The following is an 18,355-nucleotide window of genomic DNA, read 5'->3' as shown; positions in this document are numbered from 1 at the left end:
GGTTGATGAAGAAGTTTAATGTTATGGGTTCCGTGTTCGATCCCTGGTTAGACATCTACTATTCTGTGTAATATAGAGAAATCACCACACCCTTAAGTCCAAAACACATCTCCTGTAACACGATGATATAAAGCATAAAAAGGCTATCGCTTCAGTTGGTTACAAAGGTGGTTTTTTCATTTACTGATTCATCTTAGTCCATTTTGACTATCAGATTCTTATCTGCTCTCGTCTCCATGACGTAATAACGTATTCAAGACACAACAAACGCAGGAATGTCAGTGATTTAATAGAGCTCAGTGTTACGTCAATACGAAACACCAGACAGACTTAGTTATGTTAATGTAGACAGAAAAAATACTTAAATGTTATCTTAGCGAACGACTTGGACTGATTTAGACTAACCTGAATAAGAACTAGATATTGTCGCGAATATAGTATATTATGTAACTTTTTTACTGGAGTTACAAGTGAGCATGCAATTCACCTAATGGTGAGGGGCCACCGTAGCCCATTAACAGTTGACAGTGGAGTTCCACAAAGCCAGGTAGCTACGCATCTGTAGCCAACCTCAGAGCCTTACGCTCTAAACTAATCTGAGGTTGATAACAGATGTCCTTGTGTTATGGGATGCCACCAGAGTCGAACCACGGAAGGTTCTACCACTTTTTGTAGGCACCTATAATTTTGTTTGAAAGTAGTCGTCAATGCATTACTGTCCAACTGCTAGGCACTGGTCTTCTCTCAGAGTGAAGTTAGTTTCTCTATTTTCTTCTAAAGTACCACTATGAAAATCAACCGTTCCTAATATTACCCCTGAGAGGTAAAAAACAAGTTTGCATATTTTGGTAAGTATCGTGCAAATATGTTTATAGTCTTAGGAAAACCCTGTTATTATAAACTGTTTTCTATATTTAGAAATATAGATAGATTATTATTATTACAAGGTAAATCACGCTTAGCTGATTATAATATTTTTAGGGAAGTAAACAAACTGTAACCCAAGTAATTAAGTGCTTAAATCTACACTAAAATTATAAAGAGGAAACCTTTTTTGTTTGTTTGGTTGTAATGAATAGGCTCAAAAATTACTGGACCGATTTTAAAATTCTTTCACCATTCGTAATCTACATTATCCACGAGTAACATAGGCTATATTTTATATGATATATATTTGATAAATAGATTTAAGGCGGAACAAAATTTGCCGGGGGTACTAGTACTATATAAAAAAAACTATTAGAAATACTACGTAGTTAAAAAATCCAAACCAATCCTTTAGAGATTTGCAGTCATAGTCATAAGATTCTGGAAGCTGTATTTTTACCGGATTGCGGCGGGTAATGTTTTTTGAGCGTGTGTATAATAGTATTCTTTCATTCTCCCTAGGGGAGAAAGAAGCATACTATTATACACTTCCTCCTTTCTCTTCACCTAGGGGAAGCCTGACCTTACAACAATACTCCAAAGTGTTGAGTATCAAATCTTTTTCTATATCAGTATGTTTACACCCTAAAACCGTTCCACCTTGATGTTATGAGGCAGATGTTGTGACGTCACACTCAAACAAAAACACGAAACGCTTCATCACGCTACGTCACGCCAACACTCCATTTTCGGGAGACACCACGATCTTGAGGCGGTCGGAAGTAAAGTGCATTTAATTTTATTGGTTTGCGGAAGCACCGAGGCTAGCGTCTATTCAGCCGGCTCTCCTTATTAAGCGTGTGAACGGAATAAATCATAGGCGACCTGAGCGAACAATAACCCTATAGAAACCTAGGTTACGGAGTTATTTTATACTCCTAGTAGTATTTTATAGAATGTATTTTAAGTTAATTTATAGTTCGGCGGCATTGGAAAAACGTTGAGGAACCAATCATGTCGTTCTGACTGTGTCAACAGTCCCGTTCCCAGTAGTGGCACATAATGTACTCATGTTAATAGACCAGTAATAGGAAATAGGAATTCTAGTCTCCATTATAGAATGCATTGGGTTTTACGTATTTGTTTAGGGCACTGCCTCAGCACCCATCATGACGAAAGGACGAAACCCGTGCCCAACAGCGAGATAAAATGATGTGTTAAAAGGACGTCAAAGGCCAAGAGGTATGATTTGACCTCCCGTATTTCTGACTCGAAAATATCACATCACACTTGATTCAAACAAAGCAACGAACAAATGTAAGGTTTTAAAAAAAATAATAACTGAAATTAGTCTACACCTATAATTATAGTGACTTAAAAGTAGCCCCTTATGTGTTTTGTTATATCGCAACTTTTAAATCTACATTATGTTGATGTTCAATAAAGAAATAAGTATACCAGAGAAATTATATCTCCAATGTACTTCTGTATACTGTCTTCTGAATAGAGCTTTACGTTCGATCCAAATAAATTTAAAACTACTTTCGTCAAGGAAATATAGGCCAAGGGCGGGAAAGCGTGAGGCAAGACATTAATTAGTCACTCGCCCACTTTCCAATAATACACCACTAACGTATTCACCTTATTATTTATAGAATTTACTACTAGAGGCCTACTTTCATTGTTGCTTTAGACCCTAGAAGAATGGCTAAATGGCTTCGTAAAGTAAGAAAAGGATCATCCGCATCCGAGCGGAGTATCCGTCCGCATGCTCCTTTTCTTTCTTTACGAGGGGGAAACCTTCAAAGTGGACCCGACGACGTGGAGCTACGCCGGGTTATGTGGGATTTTTACCGCACTAAAACCCCCCGGGTGGCCGTCCTCAACGTTTGTTGGAGAACTCCGGTGTTACCGACGGAACACAACCGGAGTCCTCCAAGCGCGATGCCCCAATCGGGCTCTGCCCTGGGAGACTTTCGCTCCTACCATACCATCATGACCACACATACCGTCCTCCTACCCGCGGTCGCTTGCTGGAAGGTTCGAGCTCCCACTCTTGCCGCCCGCAACCCCGGATGCCCCCTTTTAGTTTATACTGTAGTCCTATTCTAGTCCCGAGGATACAGGGGCCTGCATGCTGGACCTAAAAATCCTATCCATGGTACACTTGTAGGAACCGGTCAACCGGTCAGCAAAAATGTATTTTGACGCAATGAACATATTTGACTTAATTCACTTGTATTATTCACATGTATTATATTCTTAGAAATATGTATTTCTAAATACATATTAGGATTAGATTTTGTTAGTACTTTAATGTTTGAGCATTTCAGATTAAAGCAACTTAAAATATTAACATTATTTTTAAGTTAATATGAAACTAGAGATTTTTAATATTCATTGATTATTTCTTATCATTTATAAGAGATTATTAAGAAGCAAAATAAATATTTATAATAAACTCATAGACTAAACCACCTAAGGTCAAGATTCAATGTAAACAAACTGTGGAGATGTCTATGAGTCATACATAATTCCCCAAATTGATTAAAAATGAACAAACAAAACCATATATTTTTATCTCACCCAAATTACCTACTTCATTCATTTTATACAAATGAATCATTTTATGTAAATGAAGGTTTTCAAACCAAAAATAACATGTAAAGTAAAGCATGAACAAATATATAAAAAATAGGATTGTTAGTTTTACTATCCCATTGTTGTAAATACCCCACAACACCACAACTTCCATAGATACATACAAGAGCAAGAACACTAACTGCCTGATTGCTGGCAACACACTAGTGTCCGACTGGGCAGGCTGAGGTGAGCTCGAAGAAAGAGAGGTTTTTGGGCATAATGTACTGCACTAGCATAGTATGAATTGGTTGACTAACACACTATAAAATTTTTTTTTATTTAAGGCTCGCTAGTTTTTTGACAACGTAAAGGCACATAACTTAAAAATTCAAAGGTGGGATCAAATACACTCAAATTAAGGATCTAAATTCACCTTAATTATGATTAAATCCATACATAAACCACTATAGGAACCTAATTAGAACATCAACTTAAATTATTTCACAGAAACACATTGTCAAACTTTTACTGTTTTCAAATTAAACAGAGAAGTTAAAAGACAAAACAAAACTAAGTTAAAAGTGAAAAACAGCCTCACTTTCATTGCACTGAAGGCTATCAACACCAAAGGTTGTTGAACTACGACATTGGCTTGATCCAATGCAATTCTTGGTGAAATAAAACCAACTCCCAAAATAAAAGTAAAACCACACTATGCTACATGGCATTAATTTGCATACATTATACTTGTTTACGTATAGTTCAACGACACAAGTATATCTTTGAGAGACCCTCGAAAAGAATAACACATAATTTATGTAATTCTTAAAAAATATTGTTATAAAATATAGGATGTATGAAAAAATGTCTGCATGCTAAAAATGGGCACTTAAGACATACTAGACTAAAAACTAATAATCCATAGCCATAGTATAATCACAGGTCCCGAGCTTACTGCATTAAAACAAAATTATGCAGTCTATAAAACAGTGATATTAAATCAGGCAAAATTGTCACAGATGGAAAATTTGTTATTTGTATAAAGAGATTTAAAAAATATATGATACTATGCTCATAAATCTACACTTAAATGATTAAGTGCTATGATTTCTATAAATATAAAGGGAGCCATTATCAAACAATTAGACATGTAAAATGATCATTCAAATATCGATTTCATGGGGAATTAAATTAAAAACCTGCATGGATAATCTGAATTTAACAACAATGTTGATAAAATTCTTCATTACTAGCTGCCCCAGCAAACGTTGTGTTCCCATATAAATATGACTTATCACTTAGGGGTATGAAAAATAGATAGTAGCCGATTCTCAGCCTACTGAATATGCATATAAAATTTGGTGAAAATCGGTAAAGCCGTTTCGGAATTTTATATATAAGATAAAACTATTATAGCTAAATTTAGTTCTTACTATTGTAGCTTCCTAACAATAATAGTTACATGCATGATGCAATCAACTAAGTGAATAATGACTAACACAGCGATAGAATCTATTCTGTATCTGATACAACTTGTTACACTTTTCCCTCATCTTACATTACAAGAGAAAGTAACAAATCAGCAGGCAAGTGGTTGTATTTTACTGAATCAGCTACATCAGATAAGATTGTAATGATTCATCTCTTGGATTGATTGTATTACATTACTAACTTTCACTTGTGTAAATTGCTGGATTCATTTTCATTTTGATTCAACAAAATAACTTTATCAATCCATTACTGTCTTAATGGTGGGTATATGACCCAGTGTAAGAGTCAGATGAACATATAAAATAGTTTTTATTTCACAAAACGGTTCACAATGTAGTCTTCAATTCTTAATAAATAAAATACCGAATAAATAAAAATATATATATATTGTGTCTTTGAAAGCATTTATAAACATTTTTTTTAATATTTTTCAAAACTAATAGTAGGACAATATATTAATATACATATTTTTATTTCAACTACTGTATATTATCTCTATTAGTGATCTGGCATAGTTTGAAGTGGTGAATTTTCACACTATTTTTGCTCTCCTGTAAAATTTACAAAATGTAAATACGTTCAACTGACGCTTACACAGTCTTAATTTGTAATTTGTTTTTTTAATGTCTATCCTCAAAATGAAAAGGGTTGATCCACCGCACTAACTGTATGCAAATTGGTAAAGTTAAAAATAATATAGTTGGATGAAGCCATTCAATTTTTTTTTTTTATATTCTCCATAATTTATACGTAGTAGAACTAATATGGTTTAACCAGGGTATCACCACTCCCATTTTTAATGTAAAACATTTCTATGTTTCACTGGATATTGGCTGACTGAATATAAGGCAAGCAATTTATCCTAATTCTGATACTGTGATTAGCTTTCAATGAAATTCTTGTTCAACAATGAGTAGAATCAGGATGTCCATAAGCAGGTGACCACTTACTTTCAAGTAAACTGCAAAAAAATTTCTACTTCAAACTTTTAAAAATATTTGTAGTTTCAAAAACATTAAGGTAATATTTTTTTGTTATTTTAAACATTACATTTTTTTTAATTTAATTCAATATTGCATTTTGAAGTTTCTTTCCCCGCATAATGATTTCCTTCCTATGATAGTGGTAGATTATTGAAATTAAAAAAGAAATTTGTATGTGAACTTTGAATATTTATGATTTTGATTGACTGTATTATAATAGGTACACATATTATAATAGGTTATAATATATTTATATAATGTTTCCTCTGGTAAACAATATGGGTAATTTAAATACTTATAGTATTAATTCTGTTTACTTAACAAATTTTTCATGTTATATAGAAAAGATATGACAATTAGAAAATTTACGTAGTTATTATAACATTTTCTTATACTTAACTTCCTTACTTTTATCTATACTTGCGTAATATTTTTTATGTGCGCCGTAAAATAAAGTAATTGGTACCTGACGGCCGTAACAAAAATGTTACTTTAATTTTTAAATATTATATTTACGCTTAAAATTACGGCGCTCTGAAGTTAATATTAAGGTGTTTACAACGAAATATGGCTTGTACGCAACAAAAGAAAACTCACCTTCGCAAACTCCTATAACATCCAACAAAAATCCTTCCGACAAAGAAGTTTCCTTGTTTATAAATCTTCTAAAACAGTTGATAACAGCACTAAAGTTTTCCACTATCATCAGTTTTCAATAACGAACACATCACTTTTAACTACTAAAATAATTCCATCATTCATTGGCATGAATCCACTGAAATTTTGACATTTCATAGCAGCGTGAAATTTCCTCGCTGCGTCGTAACAACTTCTAGAAGTTCACGACAAGCAGTTAAAGGTGTTAGGTGTACGTAATTTGAAAAATCCCTTTAAATCAACAATAAAGTAATAGTAAATTTTTGCAATGTAACTCAATACAAATAAAAATATGCAAGTCCATCAACGGGGTGATCGACTGAGATAGTGTTGTCCTCTACAATTAATTGAAACATCTGAGAAAAATACCGATTTAAAACCGGTAACAAGACAACACTAAATATATTTCTTAATACTTTCGTATATTTTATATTGTTTTCTTGTGCAAAATATTAAAGTGTATATAGTATACAAATATTGTTTAATCTTTTAGATTCCTTTAAATTGTATAGATTGCTAATTTGAATCCATTAAATTTTAATGTTTGGGAAAACTTGCTTTATAAAAAAATCGATTTAAATAATTATTCAAAAATTCGTTCCCAGCGTAGAGTTTATATTTGGTTTGTTTAATGGAAATTTTTACAGCACATTTGATCTATGTTTTATTTATTATATTATTTTATTACATAAAAAGCAGCCAGTAAATAAATAGAAGTTTAAAAAACAATTATTTTTTATTACAATAATTATTATTTACAACACATAGCTACACTAATTTAAACGCATAATTATTTTATTCTATTTAGGTTCTTCCTTAGGCGTCGAAAACCCGAGTGGTGGAAACTTATTCAGAATTTCTGCCATAGAAGACGGATAAAAAGCCATAAACTTAAACCTCTCTCCCATTTTATTCGGATGGACAAGCATTTCATATGCTGCCTTTAGTTTTTCTTTATCTTCCTCTGTCTTTGCATTATCTATTAGAACCTGAAGAAAAAAAAACATTTTTAGGAACAAGTTTTATACTTAAGTATTAATTTGTCTATTCTATTCCCTCTTTATAGAATATATTATTTTATGTCTATAATTTGATAAAATACATATTTTACATTGATATCCAAAATGTGCAACAGTGTTACAGTTGGACAAATTATATTGTGATGTTTTGTTATATATTTATATCATTGACACTACATCATAAATAATTTGTTTCTTATGCTAGGAGCTTAGCTTACAAATAATGTGAAATAGACGTAACCTCATGGTTTTAATAATAATAAAAAAAAGATCTTACTTGTAATCTAATTTCTGCCTGCAATCTCTCAAGAAATTCCATTTGTTTCACTGGCCCTAAAACTAATGCAAAGTTCTCATTTCCAGGTGCTTTCGAGGCAGCTACACGTAGTTGGCTAAAATCTACATCTGCAGTCAGATCTGCTGAACCAGGGTTCTCTAAAGGGTTAACCACTTTATGTTTGTGAAAGGCCTGTAATTTTAACAAAATTATATTGTAATTAATGAATTAAAGGTATTAAAAGAGTTTTGTAACCGTTACAGAAAGTTTAAACAATTGTAGTACAAATGTCTCAAGTAGTTTTTGATTCATAAAGATAGGATGTGTTCAATAAATTACATTTGTGATATAAATACTTAAATGGTGTAAATTATTTCCACTAAACGCAGTAATAGGAAAATAATATTCAATATAATCTTGTCATTTGCCAAAAGTATGCATACCCTAAAAGTATCCCCCTTCTCCCCTTCGTGGCCATAATCAGCAATCAACGCAAGTCCGCCGTATTCATCCACTCTCTGTGCTAACTGCCTGGCAATGCCCAGACTCCTCGGACTTATCTCCAGCTCAGTTCTGTCGCCAGCATCCAGGGGAGGCCGAACTAGCACTTTAACAGATTGGGTTTCATTTGCTGATATTCGATAGTACAACTTTTCGTTTCCATCCAAGTCTATGAGAAGCTCTCTCCAACCATTTTCAGTTTTCTGTACATCAAATGAAACATATTTTATTGTGATTTGCGTTTCACAAATTAAACTTAAAGATTGGAATTTATTCTCCCATTTGTATTTAACTAAATCTTTACTTACTTCAAACTTGTGAATAGGCAATACATCAAAGAACTCATGGGCAATATACCAGGAGAAATTGTTTGGTACTTTCTTCAGATCGTTGTACCAGTATATTTTGATGCCGCTTACAGTTTCACCCTGAAAATATGGTGTAGTATCCAATGAAGATTAAGTAAATATTAAAATGTGGTAAATTTTAACTTTTGAGTTCTAAAAATCTTTTTTGCTATCTGCCTGGCATTCTATGCAACAGTCACTCTAAGAAGTTAAATATTATACGATTATACAATAAAAGATGATAAACATTGTTTGTATTCCTTGTTTGTTATCACTAAAATGTAGAATATTTATCAATAGCCAGGTTTTCATTACCTTCTTACCTCATAGTTATATGGCAATTCAATATCACAGTCCTTATGAGAGACACAAAGTCTGGTTGCTTGTAGTTTCTGCATAGCTGATGATATTTCTACGAGGTGGATTGTAAGATCTTTAGACTTATAGTTGAGACGGTTTAAAACCTGAAAATTTGTAAATGCAAAAATTTTTATTAATATCATTAAATTAATATCCTATGTTAAAACTGCTTCTACGTAGTCTTCAGAAGTACAATTACAATATATTGTTTCACATGCTCATCTTGCTATCACGCATAGTAGCTTGAGATCCTAAGATACATATTGTTTGTTCTTTTAGCTAATTTATGGGTAATACAATGTTTATGTTCATGAGCTTAATAAATAAATATTTAAATTATTACAACAAGCTTACCCTTAAGAAATCAATTATGAGGGTTCCTTTCCCTGGACCTAGCTCAACAATTTGTAATGGTTTCCCAGCCCCCATCTTTTGAGTCTCAGCAAAGAACCAAATGGCAAGGAGCTCCCCAAACAATTGACTGATTTCGGGAGAGGTTATAAAGTCCCCTGTCTCCCCTATCACATCCTTCTTCATATAATATCCCTCTGTAGGGTTCGTAATGACTATGTGCATGTATTCAGCCACAGTAATGGGACCGTTTAGACGTACTTTCTCTTTAATTATGTCCATTAAACTAGGAGCCGATGTTAATGAAGGCATCTTCAGTGTTTTGGGATCCGGCCTTTTTATCATCTTATATCCTTTGTTCCGTCTACACATCACAGATAAAAGTGGTCTACTTAAACGAAATATATTACTCGAATTCATTGTCGTTTTTATGTATGACTAAGCTAATAATATAAGTAGAATTAACAGGGAAAAATGTTTTGGTTTTGAAAACTTTGGTTATATCTACATTTGACAATCAGCTGTGGCTGCGTTCGGATAATTCGATGTTGTAGGATTTTACCGGTTTTTATAAATCAATTCAAATTATCAATAAAAATATGCAGTATGATTATAGCACCGTCTATCACGTAATCATTACATGTAAATTCTATTCAACAATATATATTACAGAAAATCGCGTCCAAATACTAACGAAGTTGTTTAATTTTTGAACTGAGATTTCAAAATTACCATGCTTGATGCACAATTGTCAATGTCAATATTGTCAATGTCAAAATATAAATGTAAAATAAAACGAAATATTGTTTGTGAAATGAAAATTGGATTTGGATTGTAAACTTTTATGAATTATGAAATAATTCAATTAATTAAGGTTGCATCTTTTCAGTGATATAAAGGAGACAGAGTATCTGTTCAATGTGACGAATTCCCCAAATATTATTTCATATCATTGATATAATTGCGCGTATTGAGTTTACACTTAATTAAAGGTTGTACACACGTGTTTAAAAAGCGGTCTATTTTTTAATTTCTAAAATGACTGAAGGGAGAGCAGGAGATGCGGAGAACAACACGAAATTTAAAAATGGTGTCAACCGTAACGCCAGACTGGTCGTTAAGAACATTTCTTTCAAAGCTACAGAGGAGACTTTCAGGTAGGAAATATAAATATTATGCGATATAGATAATATCGCACAATATTTATATTATTGTATTACTATATTTCTGGCATACTGTAAAGAAATATGAAATTATGAAGTATAGACTGGTATATTTTGCTTTACTAAAAAATAATCATTTTATTGTCGACAGGCAAAAAAGTTAGCATGGGCGAGAAATGCAATGCGAGAATTAGTTGTGTGTCTAAAAATAAATATCATATTCTTTGTGTCTTTGTAAAATTCTTCAATATATAATATTATATAATATGTTTTCCAGCCTATTGTTTTTTGGGTTGTATATTTTAAAGTTTATGAAAACCCTGATAATCCTAAAAAATATTGCCAATTATACTTACTTTCAGGGCACATTTTACTGCGTATGGCACAGTAGAGGAAGCGAAACTTTTGAAAGGTGCTGATGGGCGGCTCACTGGTACTGGCTTTGTGCACTACACACATGTTCCGATGGCTAATGCAGCGATGCAGGCCACAAATGGAAAGGATTTTCTAGGTATATTTTCCTCCAGTCTACCTGACGGTTTTTACTAGTAATAGATGTTTTGTGAGAATACTTCTATTATTGAAGATGTTAATAGCTAATTGTGAAAATATGTTCAAACCCTCAAAGCTCCATTCTCTTTTCAAAATTAACTCAATAAATTAAATATATATAAAAAATTCTTTAAACTACAAGTTTTATATTTTTTCAAACTGCCATGTTCTCTGCAATATACATTTAAAAATTAAGATGAATCTTAAGAGGTCATATGAATGCAGGTCGCCGTATCTTTGTCTCGTGGGCGGTACCTAAACACAAGTATGTTCAAGATGAAGAGAAGAAAAAGTCCAACAAGAATGTGATTGATGAAGCTGATATAAAAGGTAAGTTCTGCTGTTATAAAGTAACTTAATACATAAATATTAGGTTCTAAAACTTATTTTTTTATATTCCATACTATTAGTTTTCATTCAGTAAGATTTCTATTAATTTTTATTTGATTTCTATACACATATTTAAAAATAAGTACATACTTAAAAATTGAACCTATTCAATTTATTTATGGAACATTTTATTCATGAGACTAGTCATAACTTATATAACTACCCTACTACTAACCTACTTATCTTAATCTTAGCCTTAATCTTTTTATATTCTTATTTTATATCTTTCATAGAGGAAGAATCTGAAGATGATTCTAAACCGGCAAAAGATGATGATAAGAAAAATAAGGTTCGAATAAACCGCAATGCCCGTCTTATTGTCCGCAACATATCTTTCAAGGCAACAGAGGAAACATTGAAGGAACATTTTGAACCCTATGGTGTTGTACAAGAGGTGAATTTGTTGAAGAAACCAAATGGAAAGCTAGTGGGTTGTGCGTTTGTTCATTTCAAGAATGTCCCGATGGCTGCAAAAGCCCTGGAAAACACAAATTTGAAGCCATTCCTAGGTATATGTTTATTATTATTTAATTTATTCAAGTTTGTAGAAAAGCATTCATGAACATTAGGTCGGGTTTCTATTAGAAGTCCAGATAGTTAATGCGAAAATAATTGTCTAAGTAAATTAGCATGCAGTTTGCCTAATGGTAAGTGATCACTGTCACCCATGGACATCTGTAAAGGACTGTATATAGAAGAGGGATTTTACTTAAAGCCAATTACAGATGTGTTGCTACTCCTGAGGAATATGATGGTTGCATCATATTAAGTTAATTGGCATCCACATCTTTCCACCAAAATTCAGAACTGCTTTACATTATAAAAGTGTGAGTGCGGTACTTTCCTGGCCGGAACATACCGACTTTACCTTTAAATATGTATATTGACATCATTTTTATTATTGTAGCTTTATAAATAACACTTTCCAGGTAGACCTATATCAGTGGATTGGGCGGTGGCCAAAGACAAGTACATGCAACACAAAGTGAACCAGCAGATTGAGTTGGAGGATCAGATCAAGAAGGAGGACTCCGATGATTCTGACGATGAGAACACCACACCTATGAATGTGTCTAATGATACGTTAAAAGATGAGATTAAAAGTAAGTATAGTAATTAGGCTTTTCACATATGGAATTCGGGATTTAAATCACAGGCATCTGGAGTTTTTAAGTTTCGTACCAATTAGAAATAAATAATCCCTAGTTTTAACTGTGAAGGAAAACATTGGGGAGGAAACATACATGCCTAAATGTTTAATTAAAATGATAATGATGATGATGATGATGAATTAAAATAAAATGAGAAAATCCAGTTTAACAGTGTTAATAACGAAATACTTGTATACATTGTCTCCTGTCAATATAAAGTGAATTTGATTTCCTTATGAATTTCAAATAAAAACAAACAACTTCTAGGTGAAAGTGAAGATGAAGATGATGATGATGAAGAAGATGGTGAAAATGATGATTCTGATAAAGCTGAAGCAGAGAATAGTTCTGATGAGGATGAAGCAGCACAAAATGGACACGAGAGTGACGAGGACAGTGAAGAAGATGGAGAAGACGAGGATGAAGAGATGAATGGTGCAAATGAAGAATCTGATGATGATGATGGCGATGATCGGAAATTTTCGCCAGATAAGCAACGGTGGGTAGTAGTTACGGTAGATATTATTTTACGATTAACGAGCATTTGCCCGCGGCTTCGCTCGCGTCTAAGTAATATTTTTATCCCCTATTTTATCCCTTTGGGGTTAGAATTGATCAAAATCCTTTCTTAGCAGATGCCTATGTCAAAACATCTACCTGCATGCCAAATTTCAGCCCGATCCGTCCAGTGGTTTGGGCTGTGCGTTCATAGATCACTGTCAGTCAGTCACCTTTGAGTTTATATATATTTAGATGTAGATTTTTTGTATTATTGATGGACTGATTTCACATATCAGTTTTAAGTTTTTGCTGGAATTATTTATTTTAATATAAATCTAGCAAAAGACTGCAAGCTGTCCACATAGTTTTCAGAGGCTATAGTCAGATAAAATTCAAGTCCCACCTTAGGTAGACTACAGAGGTTTTTTTACCTACTTTTGACTTATTTCAAAGACTGCATACTATGTATGTTTCTCTTAGTTACTTACTTATTATTATTATTTACTTATGTTTATTGTTTTTAGGAAGATATTTTATTCTTTTCTTTGGTTGATCTATATCTATCTAAGAGTTATAAGAAGTTATTTTCTTTATAAAACACTTGCAGGGTGAAACTGAACGACGCGGAGGACGGTTGCACGGTGTTCCTGACGAACATACCGTTCAGCGTGGACAACGATCAGTTGCGGACGTTCGCGGAGACAATCGGTCCCGTGAAATACGCGCTGGTGTGTGTGGACAAGCTCACCGAGCACAGCAAGGGCACAGGCTTTGTTAAGTTTGTTGTGAGTATCGATGAGTTTATGAAGTTAAACTTCGTTGCGCACGCGACGACGCAAACAAGTTTACTCCCAAAGCGTTCGTCAAAGCGTTACGAAAACTGTGACCGGACGAGGCAAACGGAAGTGGAGAGAGATATTTCGTAGATATTTAGAAGATAGAATATTATACGTATATTGTTTTGTACTACTTTTCTTTCTTGTGCGTGTACACATTAATACGCGACTTTTTAAAAGAAGTCGTTGACAATTACGCAGTTAATTCGATAGTAAGTGAGTTATTAATTGTTATAATCAACCCTCGATAAGATCGCAGTCCTATCATACTATCATACATCTATGCATTGTTAGTCTTTGAAGAATAAATTGGAATGCCACTTACAAGTGTTAAAAAGTCTTGCCAAACCAAATTCTGGATATACTTACCTGGTACCTTACGCATAGGAAAGAAAATAGGAAATTGAAGAAATAAACTTAAATAAAGAAACATAAAAAACTTAAGGAAAAATAACTATATAACTATTATTTTTAACATTGACTAAACAGTACAAATAGATACTTGCCATTGTTGAATCTTCAAAAATATGTTGCTTCTAGAACAAAGAAGACGCGGACACGTTTCTCGCTCGCCAACCGCATGAGCTTCGGCTGGAAGGTCAGACCTTACAGGTGAAACCGGCGCTCAAGAAGGAAAACCTGCAGCAGGGCGGCAAGAAACAGCCCAAGGACAACAGAAACCTGTACTTGGTTAAGGAGGGAGGTACGTGAATGATTCACTATATTTTTATGTGGAAAAATAAATTCTTAAAGATCTTCTATAAGTGGATAGAAGTCAGACTATGTGAAAGAATTCCGTATGTGATTCCCATTCATCACATTTGAATCCAGAAAAATAAATTCTTAGAGGTTTGTTAGTGTGGTTAGAGGTCACTAGAGTATGTGAAAGACTTCTTTAGAGTGAAAAAGCGTCACTACAGCAGCAACACCGACAAACCTATCTAACAGCAATGTTAGGCTGTTGTTACATTTTGGTTATTATTAATTGTCCTACGGCTGAAAAAGAACCACTTCTGTTATTGACTTAGGCTAGGAAGAAATATATATTTCTGGTTTACTATAGATTTCTATTGGCAGTGATATCAATTAAAGTTATATTTAAGGTGAATTTCGGTTTCATCATTCGGTATTAGACACTCTATATAATTATTTAAATGTATTTACTATCATTGCTTATGTTGATTTTCTTCTTTGCTATTATTTGAGTAAACTGATATTATTCCAATAAAAGTAAGTATATATAACAAGTGTTTGATTTATTTAACAGTGATAGTGGCGGGGTCGAAGGCGGCAGTGGGCGTGTCTGCGGCGGACATGGCTAAGAGACTGGCGCTCGAGCGCAACAAGACGCAGGCGCTTAAAAATCTTAACAGGTACTCGTATTATAAATATTTATTGATAACGTGGTTACAAAATTGCATGGCAATTTCTTATTTAGTTATGGGATGGGTTGAGAGGTTAATTAACAAACAAAAAACTTACATTTACATATTATTAATTATTAGTTAGAATTGAAATATTTTTAAAGCTGATTCTAGTAATGTTGTTTCATATTTATTTGGATATATTTGGAGTAAATAAGTTTACTAAGCGAAATGAAATGGTTTGTATTTTAATCGTTTACTAGGGTAAATGAGAAAGTTATTGTATTACATCTTTTTGTTATGTTGTACGTTTGGTGGATGTTGTAATCTATCTTTAATAATTCAGGCAACAAATTAAAATTTTGGTTTTGAATCTGCGTATATAATATACAATACTAAATAATTTAATACTTACATACTACGCTATTCAAGAAGAAAAGCAGTGTGTATCACTCTTGATAATTGAAATTAGACACAAGTTGCAGAATCTATGTTGTTGTAGAACTGCCGTAGATTCTTTACGGTCGAAACTACACATTGCGAGTGTGTAAACGTATTTCAAATCTTATTTACACACACACACCCGTATATTGTATGTGTGTGTTAACATAATTATACTACCCGGCGTGTCCCAGGTTCGTGTCCCGCTACCGGCTGGTGGTGGCCAACCTGCCGGCGCGCTGCACCGACACGGCGCTGCGAGCGGCGTGCGTGGCGGCCTCGCCCCGCCAGGCGCACGTGACGGAGTGCCGCGTCATGCGCGACCTCAGGGCTCCGGTCGGCGCGGATGGGAAGCACCCGTGAGGATGTTCGCTTTTTTTTAACCCCACCCCACCCCAATAAAGGAAGATTTATATGCGACGCGTGTTTTAACGTCGTACCAAACGTGGTAAGTGGCTCCTACCATCAAGTGAACCACGAACATCTGGAATCACGCTTTGAAAATTTTGTCAAAAACGTGTATATGAACAATCTCCAGAGATTCGTGCATTGTGATGTATTCATGTATATATTATACCATGTACATATTATATTTATATTATACCAGGTCTAAAGGATTCGGATTCGTGATGTTCACACGGCACGAGGACGCGCTGGCGTGCCTGCGGAAACTTAATAACAACCCAGATGTGTTTGGGAAAAATAATGTAAGTAACACCCTCTGTATATCTTTTACATGTCGTTATTGTAAGTACTTTAAAAAACTGAACTGTATAAATTATTCATATTCATATAATTATAAATTATTATAATTATTTTTATTGATTTCTTTTTTTACAGATCTTAACCATATTTCCTTACTTTGAAAATATCAATCTTTTACAGAGCTATAAGAACTATGTGTTATCTGTTTTATCACGGGATTAGCTTAATTATGTTGAATTTTATAAATATTCCTTTTTTATTATTTATGAATATCGGCTTTCGTAAATTTACAGAGGCCGATAGTTTCCTTCTCAATAGAAGACCGGGCGGCTCTGAACGCGAGGAAAAAGAGATTAGAGAAGTCAATAGCTAACAACCCGACAGCGAAGAAAACTGAACAAAACGCACAGAGTGAACAAAACAATCCAAAGAACAGAAAGAACAGAAAACGTAAATTGAACGCACCGGACGAAAGTTACTTAAAGAAGAGAAAATTCGAGAAGGATTCCACTTCGAATAGAGAAGTAGGTAAGTTTGTTAAAAGGCCAAAAGAGTTTGCCAGTGAACAGACAGAAGAAGGAGATGATTATACAGGGTTAACTGCTAAAGAAGGAAGCCAGCATAAGATAAGAAGTAACCAGAAGTTAAGAAAACAAGCGGAGCTTCACAAACAGAACGTTAAGTTGGAGAAAAAGAAGAATAACAGATCGTTGAAATTAAAGATGGCGGCGCGGGAGAGAGTGAAGCAGCCGAAACAGAAGATTAACAAGAATAAAACAGCAAAGAGAAATAAGCACAGGAATAGAAGTAGGATTGATATTAGATGAAGTAGATGAAATATTGATAGATATTTTTAATAAATTAATTGCTCTGTTAATGAAACTGTATGTGGCCGCTCTTAATTCTTTGATGATCCAAACATATGTGTGATTCACATTTTGGAAATGTTACTACGTATTAGGCACTATCTATTTGGTATAAATTAAATTTCTAATTAAAATTTATTAAACTAATTAAACTTTCATTGCTATATAGATATTGATGAAAAAAGTTTAGTTTAGTTGAAGAGGAAGTGTGGTTGAATGGCGGTAATGTATCGCCCACATTTGTCACCAGCTGTTATGAATGTTCCTGTGTATTTTCAATGAAGCACTTCAAAAGATTCCAGTCTTTTAAGTGCCTTTGTGTACAAAAAAGTGCAAGTATAAGTCCGACCGCATACATATGATTTTCTGGTCAGGTTTCCTTATTGGGTATTCCGATTCGAAATTACGTGTCTCCCGCACAGACATTAGCGGCGGGTTTCAATATGTGTGTGGTTCGTTTCGAATAACGTCGTTAGTTTTTTTGTTCTTCCGACCCGACGCTATTTAAGTTTTGAACCAGGCGTAAACTACTTTTTCCATTTGAAATTTATGAACATGCGCGCTTCGTTAAAAAAATTATAAGAGAGACTATTATAGCATGTATGTTATTGATCACGGAAAAAAAGCTGGGAATCTGACCATAGTATATACGTAAAATTTAAAAAGCGCCCTAAAACAAAAAGTGACTCAGAGCCTTTTTCTTCAACCGAACGTGAACTAAAGCTATCTTTGTTTTATTAAATGACAACTATCTTTTACATACATTTTAAAAACGTATATGCCATGTAATACGGTGTGCATATATTTAAAACAAAAGCAGCTATTGCGCGTCCGCACGCAGGTCCAGAATAACTGTAATCATTATTATGTAAATATTTATCAATAAAATTGTTAACAATAAGTAATGTTGTTGATTGTTCACTCAAATATACAAAAAGAAAGTATAAAAA

General features: G+C 33.6%; 3 protein-coding genes across 3 annotated transcripts in view; 1 reads left to right on the top strand and 2 right to left on the bottom strand.

Annotated features, from left to right (window-relative positions):
- The window catches only part of Ubr1 (Ubr1 ubiquitin ligase), a 54,185-nt gene extending 47,243 nt beyond the window's left edge, over nt 1–6,942 (bottom strand). Inside the window, exon 1 of the mRNA XM_073089486.1 lies at nt 6,522–6,942. The gene's annotated coding sequence lies outside the window, so the exon portion shown is untranslated. The remainder of the gene's footprint in view (nt 1–6,521) is intronic.
- A 356-nt stretch (nt 6,943–7,298) lies between these two features.
- LOC140754464 (protein arginine methyltransferase NDUFAF7 homolog, mitochondrial) lies at nt 7,299–9,950 on the bottom strand. Its single transcript, XM_073089480.1, has 6 exons — nt 9,440–9,950; nt 9,049–9,189; nt 8,687–8,806; nt 8,321–8,581; nt 7,878–8,069; nt 7,299–7,570 (listed from the first exon to the last, which is right to left on the bottom strand). Exons 1-6 carry the CDS (start codon nt 9,854–9,856, stop codon nt 7,382–7,384), a joined length of 1,320 nt encoding a protein of 439 aa, XP_072945581.1. The 5' UTR covers nt 9,857–9,950; the 3' UTR covers nt 7,299–7,381.
- A 343-nt stretch (nt 9,951–10,293) lies between these two features.
- Nucleotides 10,294–18,331, top strand: LOC140754460 (RNA-binding protein 28). Its single transcript, XM_073089478.1, has 12 exons — nt 10,294–10,593; nt 10,962–11,110; nt 11,377–11,481; nt 11,775–12,050; nt 12,471–12,644; nt 12,960–13,191; nt 13,801–13,978; nt 14,570–14,732; nt 15,297–15,402; nt 16,029–16,193; nt 16,442–16,541; nt 16,833–18,331. The coding sequence occupies exons 1-12, from the start codon at nt 10,475–10,477 to the stop codon at nt 17,364–17,366; spliced, it is 2,301 nt and encodes a 766-aa protein (XP_072945579.1). The 5' UTR covers nt 10,294–10,474; the 3' UTR covers nt 17,367–18,331.
- The last annotated feature ends 24 nt before the right edge of the window (nt 18,332–18,355 follow it).

This window comes from Epargyreus clarus, unplaced genomic scaffold, assembly GCF_041222505.1.
Source record: "Epargyreus clarus isolate Ecla_fem2 unplaced genomic scaffold, WU_Ecla_fem_2.2 ptg000029l, whole genome shotgun sequence".
Lineage (NCBI taxonomy): Eukaryota > Metazoa > Arthropoda > Insecta > Lepidoptera > Hesperiidae > Epargyreus > Epargyreus clarus.
Note: the sequence above shows the minus strand (reverse complement) of the source record. Positions and strands in the feature narration are given on the sequence as shown.

Coding starts and splice junctions, on each gene's coding strand:
- LOC140754464 (XM_073089480.1), bottom strand. CDS start 9,856: ATGAATTCGAGTAATATATTTCGTTTAAGTAGACCACTTTTATCTGTG. Junction 8,582..8,686: donor TGCCTATTCACAAGTTTGAA/GTAAGTAAAGAT, acceptor TTTGATGTACAG/AAAACTGAAAATGGTTGGAG. Junction 8,070..8,320: donor AGAAGGGGGATACTTTTAGG/GTATGCATACTT, acceptor TTAAAATTACAG/GCCTTTCACAAACATAAAGT.
- LOC140754460 (XM_073089478.1), top strand. CDS start 10,475: ATGACTGAAGGGAGAGCAGGAGATGCGGAGAACAACACGAAATTTAAA. Junction 11,111..11,376: donor AAATGGAAAGGATTTTCTAG/GTATATTTTCCT, acceptor ATATGAATGCAG/GTCGCCGTATCTTTGTCTCG. Junction 16,542..16,832: donor ATGTGTTTGGGAAAAATAAT/GTAAGTAACACC, acceptor GTAAATTTACAG/AGGCCGATAGTTTCCTTCTC.